The following is an 18,912-nucleotide window of genomic DNA, read 5'->3' on the forward strand; positions in this document are numbered from 1 at the left end:
TGCTTGTTATGTTACCCACTTCTCTCAGTGTGGAGTGGAGAAGGTTTGGAATGGATAAAGTAATCCCTCTCACCCCCCCCCCCCCCCCCCCCCCCCTTAAAAGATTTAGATGCACTACTGTTCCACTGGATGTCATAAGGTGAATGCACCAATTTGTAAGTCGCTCTGGATAAGAGCGTCTGCTAAATGACTTAAATGTAAATGTAAATGTGTTTTGTGATGCGGAGATTATGCTGTTTTTCCTGTGATAATCAGTACAAAGAGTTTATTTGGAGCTTGAATGTTATGATACCAATACCCCTCTCTCACTCTTCCTCTGTGTGTTTGGAGAGTTCTGGAGGCTTGGAGAAAAAATGATACAGCTATTGGTATTGTCTCGTTTTCTTTGCAGGACAAACTACAAAGCCAAGTAATCAAGCCAGTCTTTGCAGATAATCAACATTGGGGGGTTGGAAAAGTTTCCCCTCGTAGCAAAACAGCCCAACGGATCGTGCCGATTTTAAATTAGGTTCTTGAGTCTCTCCCCCTTTTCTGAAATCACATCGAAAACCATCCGGCAACTCGTCTTTGCTGCTATGGAGTTATTTTACTGTCCACAACCTTCTTGAATAAATATAGAGATGGTTCCAGACTCTCTATATATTTTGTGCAGTCACAAGGATAATAGGTAGTTGAGGTCGAGAAGGAAGGCACAGCTTTACAGAAGTAGATGCTCTCATAGATCAAAAGCTGTTGGAAATTGCTCGCACCACATGAAGGCTTTTTAAAAATGTTCTATAAATACAATTCCTGTGTTTTTCAGTCCAGCTGATGTGAATGAGGGCTAAGTGAAGTTAATGACTCTTTTTTTTTTTGGTGCATAAATATCCAATTCAGTTTCCACACACCACACAATTGTACACTACACACATGTAGTTGTAATACTTTTGTTGTGTGGAATGTGTGCTAATAATGCTTGAGCTGCATATGTAAAAAACATGGAGGTAAATCAATGCCATAAGTCTATAAACAATGTCAATGCCAGAGTAGCCTTAGAGAGTTCTTTCCGTCGGGTTTTGACGCCTTTGTCAATGAGTCTGTAGCTATAAACTATAGTGACCTCCCTCTCGTTCTGAAACTCATCTGACCCTCGGTGCCCACAAGCATTTTGACACACTCTAGCTCCCGTAGCTGCGTTTCGACTGTGTCCAGTTGGAAACGTTTTCCTTCCTCCCTTATTCACGCAAGTATTTATTTTTCACCTTCACCACGCATTCGTCGGCCAAAAGGAAGTAAGAAAGTAGGAAGTCGAACCTACAGTAATTCTTGTTAAACTTCAGTCTTCAAACGTGCGTTTTGGCCAAAAATCCCCCGCAGTTGATCCAAACTGGAGTTAAATTGTAACCATATGGGATATTGATGCTGAAAGGACTGCGGGGCTTAAAGCATTGACAGCTCTCCTGGCAACGCGCCTCTCTGGAGGACGTTGAAGCAAACGAGAAGTGAACGGTGCAGACATTCCTTTTCTAGAGGTGCCACCCTCTGCACCGTATCCATTCACACGGCCCATTTGTTTGAATAGAGAGAAAGCACAAATCGCACACAAAAAAAAGCAACAAAATAAAAACGCCCAAGCTGTTGTAAACTTAACCCATGAATTGGAGAAAATATGTCATAACACTGTTGCTCCTGACCTTTAAACTTTTACAGCAGCATTGTGCTCTCAAGCAGTCTGGTTCTAGTAACTCCTTTTTTTTTGTTTACAATACGGCTGAACAAAGTCTGGACGAAGTCCCCAGGGGCCATGGCTGTTTTCAAAGTAGCCTTTGTTGGCCCGCCACATGCAATTATGCCCCCAGTTTACCTGCCACATCTACTCCTGCATTTCCCCTCTTCCGGTGAGGGACAACTACAAAGGCTCTCCTTTTTATTTATGAATCAAGGAAGTTTCCTTTCTCTGAGGTGTAACGGCAATTGACTGCTTTTTGCTCTTATGTTTTGACGTTTTGAAATTTGTCTCTCAACCTCTCAAATCCACGACAACTTCACGTGTATCCGACGCTTTTTTGTGAGCAATTGAAGGCAACCACGGATGACGACACTACAATATTATTGGTCATAGGGGAAAGATTCAGTCAGAGGGGTCAACGATAACTGCCGTGAAGAGGATTATAGATCATCTGAGGAAGACTAAACACACTGAGGTACACAATGCACACAAGGCATGAGCACTCTCTGATTTGTGTTCCCTGAGATAACCTAGATTGATTTACGATGTCTGGTCGTCTGCTACTGATTACAGGGCAAGCCCAAACACAGCCTTCGGCCCCAGATCTCCTTAGACTAGATCTCACCAGTCTCTCTAATCTATATCTAGGTGTCAGTAGCATGCTAGCTGTTCCTGTAGACTTCCAGTCATTGCGCTAATGCTAGTTAGCAATTGCTCCAGAAGCTACATTCAACTTCCTTCAAACTGCAAGCAGAGACATCTGACTCTGGGTGAGTAAAAGAAAGGTTTAAGTGCCAAAATCCCTTTAAATCGCAGTTGGATGAAGTTGCCCCCTTGACACTGATCTGAGATCAGTTTATGTCCTGTATGGATTGTGGTTATGATTCATCTTTAGGATTAAACTGGTCCTAGATCTGTTCCTAGGGAAAGACATGCCTTTTATGAATCTGGTATTCAAGAGCCGTGTATAGTTATTGTACATTTTTAACAACTGGCTTTGGACCAGTGTTGTTATAGTTAATCTTGCTTAAGCTCAAGACTGGGGTTAGAGAGAACTGATCCAAATTCAGTTGTTAAGGGCAGCGAGCAGTAACCGCAGCCTTGAGCTAGCTCTCCAGACAGTTTGTGTTGGTACGGGTTAAGAGATCAGTATCAGGTTCTCTGGATTGCTTGCTTAGGTTTGGAAAAGAGGATGTCCTCACTTCTTATTTGACTACTGCACCAAGATCCTTTAGGGAAAGCAAACACATTGCACTCAAAGGAGAAGGTAAGCCTACTGTGTATCAAGAATACTGTGTAACCTACAAGAGTCTTACATAAGGGGAATTTTATCCGAAGATTCCCAACCCACAGTACTGTTGTTGAAATCCTTAAACCTCCCCACTGGCCCACGTCTTTTCCTTTGCTTGGATCCCACTTTTCTTTAATCTGGGAAAGGGCAGATCACGGGACACTCTAGAATGCTGAAGTCTCTCTTGGCGAGTCAACATACGTCATTGTGGCTTTGCTTCCCAGTGCTGCGGCTTTCTTTTTCCCTTCCCTCCTCCTGCTGCTTCCATATGGGCTGGCTCTGGGGGAAGTTTTCCCTGGTACAGATCTAGGATCAGTTTCCCCTCCCCAATCCTAACCTTAACCATTAGTGGGAAAGATGCAAAGCTGACCTAAGATCAGTGTCTAAGGGCAACGTCTTCTATACATATGGGGCTGCCTTGTCAGCTGAGAGGTCCGTGAGCGGCAGCCGAGTTTTAGGATTGGGAGCTTTGCGATATTCGATGTTCTTCCCGTCTCTCTCCCACTCTCTGTTGTGAGGAAGTATGATTCAAGCACATCCAAAGCAGTGTTTTCTACAAGTACATAGAGTAGCCAGCCAGATAGGAAAAGTAGCCAGCCAGGTACCCCGGGGCCGAAGGAGCTCTCTTTTGGTGGCCTCTGGTTATGTTCTAATGCCTTCATTACATTTGAAATTAACAGCAAAATTATTGAATACTTATTCGTGTTTACCTCCCAGATTGGATTTTTGTTGTTGTTGTGGTATTGTGTAGAAAAGGCATGACTTTAAAATGTAAATGATTGAACATGTATGAGTTGAGTGTGTTAGTTGTTTTGGAAATGATCTAGGTCTAGGCCTATATGATCAGGACTATTTTCTAAGTAAGAGAACATTGAACTTTATTTCTATTTTTTCATTTAACCTGTATTCTCTTGATTAAAGTCGTATTTACATTTTAATACTGATATTAGTTCTTCTGTATTTGATTAAAACAGAAATATTAAGTAAATAGCCCACATTATCTGGAAAAATACATTTATTTTCACTTATTTATTTTTATTCAGGTTTTTGATCTCAAAATCACACCTTTTTAAATAGAAAAACAACATAATTGGATGTAAATCCATAACTATGCTTAAACCACATCAGGAGACCACTTTTGAGGTCTGGGGAAAGTTTGATTTGAGATTTTTGGGTAGTTACCCTGTAAATCCAGTGTCCACCTAGCAAGAGGTTGTTGTTTAATGGTGTGTTTTTTTTAGCGCACGTGATGTTAGTTTACAAAACGAATACCCACTGGATTAATGAAAGTAATCATGATATCATTCGGGAAGAATAGGCTACTTTGTAGTTAATATTTAATTGAGAAGTTTTTTTGGGGGGAAGCCTTTCCGTCTCTACCAGAAGACTGTAATCGTTAACATTATCGCTAACTGCTACACAAAGAAGTAGACGCGCGCACCACACACACAGACAGGGGCATTCTCGTTCCCTCTTCAGAAAGTTGCAGGAAATACAAATATCTGATGCCTATCCTGGCCAAGATTACACAAGTACATACAGACAACATGAAAAAACTACAAGTAATATAGTAAAAAAACATAGAAATCACAGGAGTATAACGAAATCATAAAACAGCTAATTAAAAACATTGACAGGTCAAGGGATCAGCCTCGAAATCCTTCATCAATGATTTAAAAACAAGTTATTCCATTTTAAAACTTTTTTTAAAGGCATTCCAAGTCGATGGAGCAGAGTACACAATAGCCCTTTTACCAAATTCTGTTCGGACATTTGGAACAGAATGCAGGATAAAGTCCTGCGAACAAAGAGTGTACCCACCACATTTCTGAAGAATCAAAATGCCCCAAAAGATGGTAGTAAACCCAAAATGGCATTATAAATAAAAGTATACCAGTGACTGAGCCTACGCATGACTAAGGAAGGCCAGCCAACCCTGGAATATAAAGTGTAGTGGTGCGTAAGGGTTTTGCAGTTTAAAATAAATCTCAGTGCTCCATGGTAAAGGGTGTCAATTCATCTCAAACACTGAGCGGAAGCATTCATATATAAAATATCCCCATAGTTAAGTAAAGATATAAATGTAGCTGATACTAGCCTCCTGGCTTCAATAGAAAAACAGGCCTTATTCCTAAAATAAAATCCCAACTTCAAGTTGTGGAACATGCCATTTAAAAGAGATTAAATTAAATTAATTAAAATTCCAAGATGTCTATATGAGGTTACAGCATCAATATCATTGCGGACAGTTAGTAATAGGTGAAAGGTTCAGAGATCTATTTCTTGCTTTAGAAAAAAACATTAGTTTAGTTTTGTCAGTATTGAGGATAAGCTTCAATTGACACAAGGTACGTTGAACAGTATAAAAAGCTGTTTGCAATATCTGGAAAGCTTTTGTGAGAGACGAGGCACAACAATAAATAACAGTATCATCAGCATAAAAGTGAAGTTGCTCATTTTGCAAACATTTGTCTAAATGATTTATATAAATATTGAATAAGAGGGGACCAAGTACAGAGCCCTGGGGCACACCATTACAGACAGACAATTTAACAGACATGAGCCCATCAAATTGTTCTATCAGACAGATAGTTAGCAAAACATGCAACTGCATGCGACCTACGCTCGACTATCTCTGCCTCAGTATAGCATGATCAACTGTATCAAAAGCCTTAGAGATCAATAAAAAGTGAGACAGTGCTGTTTTTTGTCAAGCCTTCAGTGATATCATGGCTGCTGTAATTGTGCTATGCTTCTTCCTGAAGCCCGATTGGTACATTGATCAAATAGAGTTAGTATTTAAAAACTATTTTAGCTTTTCACTAACAAGGGTTTCAAGTATTTTTGCTAAGGGTGACAGCTTTGAGATTGACCTGTAATTTTTTTTTAAGAGTTAGATCTCCCTCTTTTAAAAGTGGTAGGACAAATGCTGATTTCCAGGTCCTTGGAATTTCATTATATTCCAGGGTTAGATTGAACAGATGTGTAAGTGGTTCAGCTATGAAACCAGCTGCCAGTTTTAAAAAGCAGGGATCAAGAAGATCGGGACATGCAGGCTTTCTCTGATCTAAGGATTTCAGGGCTTTATGTACCTCCTGCATTGAGAATGGCAAAAAGCTAAAAGTTTGACCAGCTCTCACTGGTTCCTCCACACAGGGTTGTACTGAGACAGAGGATACTGAATCAAACAGCCTACCAGATTATACAAAGTGCTCATATGCCTACCTTCAGTCTGTATAATGAGTTTACACACTCAGTTCAATGTGTTTCCATATACCGGTTACTGAAAAGAGACATTTGCACAGAAAGTCACACACAACTTCTCAGGGATACAGAAAAATGATGCAACCCTTCCTACCCATTCTAGATCATGTGTAAACCTAAGGTAAGTCTCACGTTTCAGGAACATACAGGTTTTGTCACTGAACCCACTGCTTGTTTGTGTTGGGGATTAAAGTCTGTAGTCGGCCCTGGCAGCTACCTAACTGACCTGGAACCAGATTTAAGCCCAATGCAAACACAAAATGCTGATGTTCTCAGAGAAAAGTTTCAAAACAAGGCAAGATTACATTAGACATTTCCCTTTGGTTTAGCTCACAGGCTACCTGTACATCAGCGTACACAGCCATGAGGAAACGGCCCCAAAGCGGCCCTCTTCTGGGTGGCAGGAACTGATTGAATCGGCCCGGAATCGGGTGTCGGACTCGGCCTGGAATCAAAATGAATGACTGCCCAGAATCGGCCCAAGTACATCGGGCCGTTTCCGTCTACACCGGGCCGTTTCCGTCTACACCGGGCCGTTTCCGTCTACACCGGGCCGTTTCCATCTACATCGGGCCGTTTCCGTCTACCGGAATTCAGCCGACTTTGCCGGGAATCTTACTAGAACCCCCCCAGAAGCGGCCCAATGCAAATTTAAATAAATGTATACAAATTGTCACATTTTTGTAATTTTAAATATTACTATTATACCCATCCACAAAAAATAGTTTTGTGTTGGAGGAAACACCATACAGTCGTGGCCAAAGGTTTTGAGAATTACACACATTTTAATTTCCACAAAGTTTGCTGCTTCAGTGTCTTTAGATATTTTTGTCAGATGTTACTATGGAATACTGAAGTATAATTACAAGCATTTCATAAGTGTCAAAGGCTTTTATTGACAATTACATGAAGTTGATGCAAAGAGTCAATATTTGCCGTGTTGACCCATCTTTTTCAAGGCCTCTGCAATCCGCCCTGGCATGCTGTCAATTAACTTCTGGGACAAATCCTGACTGATGGCAGCCCATTCTTGCATAATCAATGCTTGGAGTTTGTCAGAATTTGTGGGTTTTTGTTTCTCTACCCGCCTCTTGAGGATTGACCACAAGTTCTGAATGGGATTAACGTCTGGGGAGCTTCCTGACCATGGACCCAAAATATCAATGTTTTGTTCCCCGAGCCACTTAGTTATCACTTTTGCCTTATGGCAAGGTGCTCCATCATGCTGGAAAAGGCATTGTTCGTCACCAAACTGTTCCTGGATGGTTGGGAGAAGTTGCGCTCTGAGGATGTGTTGGGACCATTCTTTATTCATGGCTGTGTTCTTAGACAAAATTGTGAGTGAGCCCACTCCCTTGGCTGAGAAGCAACCCCACACATGAATGGTCTCAGGATGCTTTACTGTTGGCATGACACAGGACTGATGGTAGCACTCACCTGGTCTTCTCTGGACAAGCTTTTTTCCGGATGCCCCAAACAATCGGAAAGGGGACTTTACTCGAGTCCTCAGCAGTCCAATCCCTGTACCTTTTGCACAATATCAGTCTGTCCCTGATGTTTTTCCCGGAGAGAAGTGCCTTGTTTCCTGCCCTTCTTGACACCAGGCCATCCTCCAAAACTCTTCGCTTCACTGTGCGTGCAGATGCACTCACACCTGTCTGCTGCCATTCCTGAGCAAGCTCTGTACTGGTGATGCACCGATCCCGCAGCTGAATCAACTTTAGGAGACGGTCCTGGCGCTTGCTGGACTTTCTTGGGCGCCCTGAAGCCTTCTCCACTCGGGGAGGATCCATCCACAATGTTTGTAATGCTTATCATTTGTCTTGCACAAAGTATCAAAATACTAAAATACAACTTAAACAGGACTCTTAAAGAATTTAATTTAAATGTTAATTGTATTTTTTTCACAGAAACAATGAGAAAATATGGAAAAAATAATAAAGAAATGTTAATTATACAAAGCAGCCCGTGTAATCATCTGCCAGATAGTAGTCTCAATCTGCCGAGCCCCAAGTAATACATTTGGGCCAGATAACTCACACCGGTATCGGCCCGAGCTCAATCCCCGCATCCTAGCCATAAGTAATACTGCTGAAAGCGGCCGCCACATGACGTCGGCCGAGTCTGATTCTCAGCCAAATCCCCCGTCTCTCAGCCGAAATCGCCCCAGATCCACTGTGCTAGCTGGGAGGAGATGCTGTTATGTTAGCTCACAGGCTACCTGTACATCAGCGCAAACAGGAGAGGCTGTTATGTTAGCTCTCAGGCTACCTGTACATCAGCGCAAACAGGAGAGGCTGTTATGTTAGCTCACAGGCTACCTGTACATCAGCGCAAACAGGAGAGGCTGTTATGTTAGCTCACAGGCTACCTGTACATCAGCGTACACAGGAGAGGCTGTCATGTAATACGGTAGCATGTTAGTGTTAGCATGTAGCCTAGACGAGATATCTGGCTGAACAGGCTCTCTGTATCCTGTGTGTGTGTGTCTCTCTCTCTCTCGCTCCGCCCCGCCTATACAACGGTAGGGGAAACATTGAGTGAACCTGTGGTTCATTGTCTGTCTGTGTTCCTACAGGACGCATGAGAAGGGCTTCTGCCAGCCCTACCTGGGCATTGCTTGTGCCCGCTTCATCGGCAACCGCAGCATCTACGTGGAATCTCTGCAGATGCAGGGAGAGAGTGAGAACCGCATCACAGGTGAGATCACACCCCCTCGACCACCGTTATGCTCTGGGGGGAAAGTTCCCACTAGGTACAGATCTAGGATCAGCTTCCCCTCCCCAAATGCTAACCTTCACTATTGGCGGGGGAAACTTCAAAACTGAACCAAGATCAGGGCCATCTAGGGGCAAATTCAGTACACTGTGTTTTGTCTCCATTACTACCAGAGAGATACAATGTTGTGTTATTTTGATTTAAATCATAGTGCATTAATCAAGAATACCCCGACGACATCCATAATGTTGCATTCCAAGGCTAGTCCATTATTAGACAATAATGCATGCATTTATTAGCCATAATGTAAATGTTCCATATTTAGTTCAACACCTAGAATTGGAAAACTGGACACTGGAATAAAAATGATCCCATGTCATTGAGATTTGACTTTGTCTGCTTGGTCGGTTTAGTAGTGATGTGCCTTGAACTGATCTTTCAATCATTTATTGTTCGCCAATTTGCTGCCCACTTATATTCTAATGTTCTGACCCACCGTACAGCGCTTCTTTATTTTCACTGTGATTCATATGTCCTGGGTATGGTTCCAAAATTCCTGGAACTTTCAATAAATTCCCTGGTTTTTCCTCAATTCCAGAGGGAATAAGAAGGAAATCCGGATTCCTCCGACCAAGATTTCGGTTTAAACCAGGGAATTTGTTGAAAGTTCCTGGAATTTTGCAACCCTAGACCCGGGAATGCCCATGAGAAGTTATGTCCCTGGGCTGCCCGTGGGGAGGCACGTCCCTGGGCTGCCCGTGGGGAGGCACGTCCCTGGGCTGCCCGTGGGGAGGCACGTACCGGGGCTGCCCGTGGGGAGGCACGTCCCTGGGCTGCCCGTGGGGAGGCACGTACCGGGGCTGCCCGTGGGGAGGCACGTCCCCGGGGCTGCCCGTGGGGAGGCACGTCCCCGGGGCTGCCCGTGGGGAGGCACGTCCCAGGGCTGCCCGTGGGGAGGTATGCCAAAATACAGTCACAAGCTCTGCTGGAGTAAAACACTGTCTGTTTCTCTCGCTCTCTTGCTTATTCACACCCGCACACAAAAATGCAAGCACATAATCACTTCGCACAGGCATGATGTGTGTTTTGAACGTTTCCATGTTTTCCACGTGATGTAGATGAAGGGTCGTTTTGTAGGATGCATAAGGAAAGGATTGTTTTTTACATGAGTTGTGTATAGATCTGGAGGCTATTAAAGTATGTATGGCAACCAAATCTGACTGGTGAAAATTGCCCTGGCAGATCGTGGTACATATCAGATCTGTAAAATTGGGGGTTCTGGGGGTTTAAACCTTCGGAATGCACGGGTCTTTACACAAAACAGATGCCAAGTACAGTTACCTAACTCGAGTTTAAGATACCATAAGGACATAGAAAATATGACTAAGAAGTATAATCTTATCGTTAAGCCCCTCAAATGAAATGCATTTGAAGCAATAACTCTGTCAGAGAAGATATTGCCCCATGATTCCTCTGTCCCAAACTCGGGCTGCATCACAAATGGCACCCTATTCCCTAAATAGTGCACAGCTTTTGACCATAGGGCTCTGGTCAAAAGTAGTGCCCTACATGAGGAATAGGGGGTGCCGTTTTGGGACATAACCCTGTTCTGTTTGGCATGGGTTCTCTCAGGAAATGAGGGTATTTTCTTTCATTACTTTCACTCCTCTATGTAATAATATCTTATAGTGAGGACATGGTGTCCCTACCTCAAGTAGAAGACCAACCCCCAAAAACAGAAAAGGCTCATGGGAAGAGTTTCCCGTTCACTTTGCTTACTTTGCAATGATGGCATACCAAAGTTGATATAAAGACAATAGTGCTTCAGAATGGACCCCAGGAAGAGTAGCTGCTACATGTGCTGCAGCTAATGGAGATCCTAATGAAAGGCTAAATACTAGAATCAGAATATACTCTTTGAATGGCATCTCTAAATTTGGCCAAACTCATCACCATCATATATTCTTGCGAATTCAAGAGGTAGTTTGACCAGGGCCCATATTCAATCAAATGTCTCAGAGTAGCAGTGCTGATCTAGTCAATTCTGCCTTTTAGGTCATAATGAATAAGATTTACATAGACAGTGGGCACCTAATCCTGAATCAGCATGCTTACTCTGAGACACATAATGGATTGGAGCCCGGAACAATCAGGGTCCATTAAGAGTTCTGAACCTCTTGATGAGGTCACTAGGTGTTGAACTCAAGTCTCTATAATATAATCACTCACTACTCCTGCTCTCCCCCCACAGCTGCGTTCACCATGATCGGAACTTCCACGCAGCTCTCGGACCAGTGCTCCAAGTTCGCCATCCCCTCCTTTTGCCACTACGTGTTCCCGCTGTGCGACGAGGGGGCTCGGGGCCCGCGGCGCCGCCAGCTGTGCCGTGATGAGTGCGAGGCACTAGAGAACGAGTTGTGCTACACAGAGTACACCATCGCCCGCTCCAACCCTCTCATCCTTATGCAGCTGGAACTGCCCAGCTGCCACCTGCTGCCCCACCCGAGCTCGCCCGACGCTGCCAACTGCATGAGGATCGGGGTGCCCCTGGACAAGCTGGGCACATGTAAGTGGACAATAGACATAGACACATAGACATGAACACATAAGACAAGGACATGTAGGTGGACACTTGAACACAAACATGCAGACACAGGTTGACATTTCATTACATCATCAGGTCAAGGAACTATTAGTGGTTAGAGCGTTGGACTAGTAACTGGAAGGTTGCAAGTTCAAACCCCCGAGCTGACAAGGTACAAATCTGTCGTTCTGCCACTGAACAGGCAGTTAACCCACTGTTCCTAGGCCGTCATTGAAAATAAGAATTTGTTCTTAACTGACTTGCCTGGTTAAATAAAGGTAAAAAATAAAATAAAATAAATACAAATGGTTGTTTGTATTGTGTATCTAGGGGGCCCTCTTGTGGCATTTCTGGAAATTGTTACTTTGACACATTTAGGTAAGGGGAACAACATTTGAAGAAACTTAACACAACTTCAAACTTGCTTCTTCTTCCTTATTTGATTTCCTGGCAGTTATAATTAAAACATTGTAAAAACATAGATGAAGTCATCCAAAACTAACTTTTAATCTTCGTGAAAGATTCGCCAACAGATCACAGCTGCTACAATGGCAGCGGAGCCAACTACAAGGGCACGGTGAGCGTCTCCAAGTCGGGCTACCCCTGCCAGTCGTGGAGTGCCCAGTACCCCCACAGCCACCACCTGTCCCCCATGGAGTATCCTGAGCTGCGAGGGGGCCACAACTTCTGCCGTAACCCCGGGGGCCAGATGGAGGGTCCCTGGTGCTTCACCCTTGACCAGCAGGTCAGAGTGGACCTGTGCGACGTCCGTCCCTGCAGTGAGTACTGAACCCCCAGAGTTATTTTATGGCTGGCCGTTGATTTCCATGGAAAATACTCCTGGGCTACAGCACCCAAATACTTATTTACTAAACTTAATAAGAGCTGAGCATGTCTTTTTAGCATTTTGTCACCGATTTGGCACATCCCCCCACCACACACTTCACATAAAAGGTGTGAGATCTAAGAGTCCACGTCTGGTGGAAAATGTTAGGATGAGTAGTAAAAAAGTAATGTGTTTGTTTGTGATGTCAGTGGTACCATATGTGCATAATGATAGTGTTACCTTTTACTACATGCCATGCCATTCCTCTTACATGAGTACACTTGGACGTTTCTACATTGCATTATATGTACATACATAATAGGCCGATTTTTCCCAGACCCAGACAAAACCTCCATTGAAAGTGCTTTTCAGTCCAAGAATCTGAATCTGGAAAATCTGCATTTAATCAATAAAAACACTAAAGTAGTTAACTCAGCAAGGCCCAGTTCAAGGTAGAGTCAGCAATACACAAAGTAAAACCACAATATCGGGTCAATTTCCGAACAAATAAATTCCTCTGTTTTGGTCCCATAGCTACCACATTGCAGCGTGAAGTGTGTCTGTGTAGATGTGCGGATACACTGTGTGAGAGCAAAGTCTTTCAACGTGTTCACCACCTAAATGTGTGAGGTGCTGCTTGCGGCGACATTATACTGCTGAGTGTCAGTTTGACTAAAGACATACCCTGTTTGACCTTTGACCTCCAGCACCGCCAGAGAACCTGAAGAAGGAGATCCTGTACATCTTGATCCCCAGCATCGCCATCCCACTGGTCATCGCCTGCCTTTTCTTCTTGGTCTGCATGTGCCGCAACAAGCAGAAGGAGCCCACTGACACTCCCCCTCGCCGTCAGCTCACTGCCTCGCCCAGCCAGGACATGGAGCTGCCACTGCTCAACCAGCACAAGCACCAGGTGGGCTAGCTACAGTCATAAGGGCTAACAACTGTAATGTATGCTAACTACTGTCATATGGGCTAGCTACTGTCATATGGTGTTGGCTAGCTACTGTCATATGGGCTAGCTACTGTCAAGGGGTTGGCTAGCTACTGTCATATGGTGTTGGCTAGCTACTGTCATATGGGGTTGGCTAGCTACTGTCATATGGGGTTGGCTAGCTACTGTCATATGGGGTTGGCTAGCTACTGTCATATGGGGTTGGCTAGCTACTGTCATATGGGGTTGGCTAGCTACTGTCATATGGGCTAGCTACTGTCATATGGTGTTGGCTAGCTACTGTCATATGGTGTTGGCTAGCTACTGTCATATGGTGTTGGCTAGCTACTGTCATATGGTGTTGGCTAGCTACTGTCATATGGTGTTTGCTAGCTACTGTCATATGGGGTTTGCTAGCTACTGTCATATGGGGTTTGCTAGCTACTGTCATATGGGGCTAGCTACCATCATATGGGGTTAACTACTGTCATATGGGGTTGGCTAGCTACTGTCATATGGGGTTGGCTAGCTACCGTCATATGGGGTTGGCTAGCTACTGTCATATAGTGTTGGCTAGCTACTGTCATATGGTGTTGGCTAGCTACTGTCATATGGGGTTGGTTGTCATATGGGGTTAACTACTGTCATATGGGGTTAACTACTGTCATATGGGGGTAACTAGTGTCATATGGGGGTAACTAGTGTCATATGGGGGTAACTAGTGTCATATGGGCGTAAGTAGTGTCATATGGGATAGCTACAGTCATATGGGCTAGCTACTGTCATATGGGGTTGGTTGTCATATGGGGTTAACTACTGTCACATGGGGGTAACTAGTGTCATATGGGGGTAACTAGTGTCATATGGGGGTAACTACTGTCATATGGGGGTAACTAGTGTCATATGGGGGTAGCTACTGTCATATGGGGGTAACTACAGTCATATGGGGGTAACTAGTGTCATATGGGGGTAACTACTGTCATATGGGGGTAACTACTGTCATATGGGGGTAACTAGTGTCATATGGGGGTAACTACAGTCATATGGGGGTAACTACAGTCATATGGGGGTAACTACAGTCATATGGGGGTAACTACAGTCACATGGGGGTAACTACAGTCACATGGGGGTAACTACAGTCACATGGGGGTAACTACAGTCACATGGGGGTAACTACAGTCACATGGGGTAACTAGTGTCATATGGGCGTAAGTAGTGTCATATGGGATAGCTACAGTCATATGGGCTAGCTACTGTCATATGGGTTAGCTAGTGAACTCTAATGAACTTATCCTTTGCAGCAGAGTTAACTCTGATCTTCCTTTCCTGTGGCGGTCCTCATACGATCATATTGGTTTTTGCGACTGCACTTGTTCCATATTGACTGACTGTCATGTCTTAAAGTAGTGATGGACTGTCATTTCTCTTTGCTTATTTGAGCTGTTCTTGCCATGATATGGACTTGGTCTTTTACCAAATAGGGCTATCTTCTGTATACCACCCCTTCCTTGTAACAACACAACTGATTGGCTCAAATGCATTGAGAAGGAAAGATATTCCACAAATTAACTTTTAATAAGTCACACCTGTTAATTGAAATGCATTCCAGGTGAACCTCATGAAGCTGGTTGAGAGAATGCCAAGAGTGTGAAAAGCTGTCATCAAGGCAAATGGTGGTTACTTTGAAGAATCAAAAATGTGAAATATATTTTGATTGTTTACCACTTTTGGTTACTACATGATTACATATGTCTTTTTTCATAGTTTTGATGTCTTCACTATTATTCTACAATGTAGAAAATACTAAAAACAAAGAAAAACCCTTGAAAGAGTAGGTGTGTCCAAACTTTTGACTGTTTGTATGTGTTATTTTAACATCAGCATGAATCAGTGTCAGTTTAAAAAAAAACTCTAATTCTCTCTTTGTTTTCCCCTTGTGACTCAGGCAAAGCTGCGGGAGATCAACCTCTCAGCGGTGCGCTTCATGGAGGAGCTTGGCGAGGACCGGTTCGGCAAGGTCTACAAGGGCCACCTATATGGCACGGCGCCCGGCGAGCAGACCCAGGTGGTGGCCATCAAGACGGTCAAGGACAAGGACGAGGGCACTCTCCGCGAGGAGTTCCGCCACGAGGCCATGTTGCGCTCGCGCCTCCAGCACCCCAACATCGTGTGCCTGCTGGGCGTGGTGACCAAAGAGCAACCCATCAGCATGATCTTCAGCTACTCGGGCCTGGGCGATCTACACGAGTTTCTGGTCATGCGCTCGCCACACTCCGATGTGGGCAGCTCGGATGACGACAAGACGGTGAAGTCCACGCTGGAGCAGGCCGACTTCCTGCACGTGGTGACACAGGTGGCTGCCGGCATGGAGTATCTGTCCAGCCACCACGTGGTACACAAGGATCTGGCTACCCGCAACATCTTGGTCTGCGACAAGCTCAACGTCAAGATCCTGGACCTGGGCCTCTTCCGGGAGGTCTACTCAGCCGACTACTACAAGCTGATGGGTACCAGCCCCTTCCCCATCCGCTGGATGTCCCCGGAGGCAATCATGTACGGGAAGTTTTCTACCGACTCGGACATCTGGTCCTACGGTGTGGTGCTGTGGGAGATCTTCAGCTACGGCCTGCAGCCCTACTGCGGCTACTCCAACCAGGACGTCATCGAGATGGTGCGCAACCGCCAGGTGCTGGCCTGTCCTGACGACTGCCCCGCCTGGATTTACACACTCATGCTAGAGTGCTGGAGCGAGTTCCCGGCACGCCGCCCACGCTTTAAGGACATCCACACTCGCCTGCGCACCTGGGAGAGCCTGTCCAACTACAACAGCTCGGCTCAGACCTCGGGCACCAGCAACACCACCCAGACCAGCTCCCTGAGCACCAGCCCCATCAGTAACATCAGCATGAGTGCAACCAATGCTGCGCGCTACGCCAACCCCAAGAAGAACTCGCCCTTCCCCCAGCCCCAGTTCATGCCCATGAAGGGCCAGATGCACCGGCCCATGCTGCAGCAGCACCCGCAGCAGCTCTACATCCCGGTCAACGGCTACCAGCCCATGCCGGCGTACCCATACATGCAGAACTTCTACCCCATGCAGATGTCCATGCACCAAATGGCGCACCAGCAGATGGCGCACCACCCGCCGCAGATGGTGGCCAAGGCAGGATCGCACCACAGCGGCAGCGGCTCCACCTCCACGGGTTACGTCACCACGGCGCCCTCCAACGCCTCCGGTACAGAGCGAGCGGCCTTGCTCAGCGATAGCCCCAAGGCCAACATGGAGGACATGGCGGACGGTGCGTCCCAGAATGGGCTGGGGCATGGAGAGGACACAACAGTCCCCGAAACTGAATTACTGGGTGATAATGACCTGCCACAGACTGACGACATGGAGATGCACTCGGAGGCATAGGGGGACCGAAAGTCTGGAGGACTGGGGAACAAACTAGAGCTGAAATGCTCTGTGAACTTAATTTGTTTGAGTTCAATTGAGCGCCATGAATAAGTGAAGGGAACGCATTGGAAAAACAGTGACTGAATGTTATTTATGGGTTGTTTAGTTGTCACTGGTACATCCGAATGATATCAGTGTCTCAGGTTCTTCCCTGCAGGACCCCTTTAGCGAAGTGTCATAAAACGAACCCTGAACCCTGAAAGCCGCTCGACAGAAAACGTCAATGAAGAGAACCATTTTCACCATTTGGGCTGCGGGTGCGACCGGCATGGACAGTGTGCTCACTTTGTTGCAAAGCCATTCAGAAGAATTTAGGTTCTTACTGTTTCTGTGCAACATGAAGTATTTTTTTTTCGACAAAGGATTCCTGAAGTTGCCTTGTGTTAATGTTTTCAAAATGTTCAATTGTATAGTAGTAGGCCTACTCCAGAGACAATTTTACTGTGGTTTTACGTGAGACAGGAGTGTGTCAATTTGGCAGAATGTATGATGAATGGACAGAAACATTTATTGGGAGTTTACAGGGCAATTCCACCACTTTTCAACCTCCATTTTCATTGTCTTAATATGTCTATATATGTTAAAATGGCACATGACATCAAAAGTTCAAATGTTTAAAAAGTGATTTTTAGAAACTCGTTGACGATTTTGAAAATCAACGTCTTACTTTTAATTTTTTTTTAATCTTACTTTTAATCCATACCATGTTATGTCACAGAGAAGCATTTGTTAGGACCACAGATCATAGAAATGCATGAAGTGTGTAGATACTGGTAATGTGCTGGATATAATGAATATGAGGTTGAAAAGTGGCGGAATTGCCCTATTAAAACCTTCCTTAGATACAGTATTTTGGAATAAAACTTTATCAAATAATTGTTATACTCAGTAGATTGATATTGCTCATGGAACATGGATGTGTCATTACTCAACATACATCATGTGATAAGACAAGAAAGAACTGTACATGATAAGTATATTAGCGTGGGAATTGTTGATGTTTAGCCTTATTCCGTTTGAGCCTTATGCTCATATTCTCTTTCTTATGGGCTTGTATGTTACACGTTGCTCAACTTCAACTTTGATACCCTGTTTTACAGATTTGTAATTTATGTAATTATTATTTTTTTAAACACAATTTTTGTTTTATCATGCGTTGTTGGCAAAAAAGTGTTTAGTCTTGAGGTTAATACTTAAATGTCATTGCAACCAGATATTAGCTTTTTTTTTTTTCTCTCCGTAAAGGTGTAATAACAAATGTTAACCATATATTGTATACATCCAGCCACATGGAGTATCCAATAAAGTGATACATTATAAAGACATCAGCCTTGTTCCTCTCTTTATTAAAGCCCACACTTTGCATGTTTGTTGCCTAAGTTTTAGGCCTAGTGCTTATTTGATTCATTATAGTTCCCTTCCTTGGTCATTAACCTCCAACACCTGTTTTTGCAGAGCCATAGTTCCCTTGGTCATTGTGAGGTTTGTATCAAAAGACTTGTGATGGATTTTCATGATGTCACATAGTTCTATAGAAGCTGATATACAGAGCATTATGGGTAATGTAGACATTCTTACGTTTCCTAACTGGCCTAATTAAGTAGTATGCATTGTGACATTAAGGTTACAGACGTGCCAAAAACACAAAAACCTGAAAAAAACACATACCAAACATCTTCTTTTGAGCCTAAAATGAAAATCTGTATAAAACTAGGAGCAAGTTTGTGGTATTACAATATAGATGTACACTTGATCCTCCAAACTCCTAGGGTGCATCCAAGATGGTACCCTATTCCATATATAGCGCACTTCTTTGGACCAGAGCCCTTTAAACTTGTCCCAGGGCTGTTGACAAAAATAAATAGGCTTTAACGAATCACGGCTTGTAACAAAAATGAAACAGTAGCCTACCAAGAAAGTCATTGGTCACCCTCTTCCTCCTCCTGTGCACTGAAACCATTGTAGTCATCTCCTTCGGTGTCGGAGTTGAATTGCTTCATCCGATGTTGGATCGCTGCCCTCTTCAACACGCAGCAGTCCAGCCTTTCGAAACCCGTTGATGATAGTGGATTTTTTGACAATGCTCCACGCTGTCAGCAGCTCTATTTCCTTTTCCAACAGCCAGATCGA

At 44.3% G+C, this 18,912-nt stretch overlaps 1 protein-coding gene across 2 annotated transcripts in view; it reads left to right on the plus strand.

Moving 5' to 3' along the window:
* ror2 (receptor tyrosine kinase-like orphan receptor 2) overlaps positions 1–18,107 on the plus strand; it is a 162,346-nt gene extending 144,239 nt beyond the window's left edge. The window contains exons 5-9 of one of the 2 annotated variants that reach the window (XM_029646352.2): positions 8,842–8,963; positions 11,233–11,547; positions 12,087–12,344; positions 13,099–13,304; positions 15,271–18,107. In XM_029646352.2, coding sequence (XP_029502212.1) covers positions 8,842–8,963; positions 11,233–11,547; positions 12,087–12,344; positions 13,099–13,304; positions 15,271–16,740 — 2,371 coding nt within the window. In that variant the 3' untranslated portion in view covers positions 16,741–18,107. The remainder of the gene's footprint in view (positions 1–8,841; positions 8,964–11,232; positions 11,548–12,086; positions 12,345–13,098; positions 13,305–15,270) is intronic. The other variant, XM_029646360.2, reaches the window with a different exon arrangement.
* The last annotated feature ends 805 nt before the right edge of the window (positions 18,108–18,912 follow it).

This window comes from Oncorhynchus nerka, linkage group LG4 (genome assembly GCF_034236695.1).
Source record: "Oncorhynchus nerka isolate Pitt River linkage group LG4, Oner_Uvic_2.0, whole genome shotgun sequence".
Lineage (NCBI taxonomy): Eukaryota > Metazoa > Chordata > Actinopteri > Salmoniformes > Salmonidae > Oncorhynchus > Oncorhynchus nerka.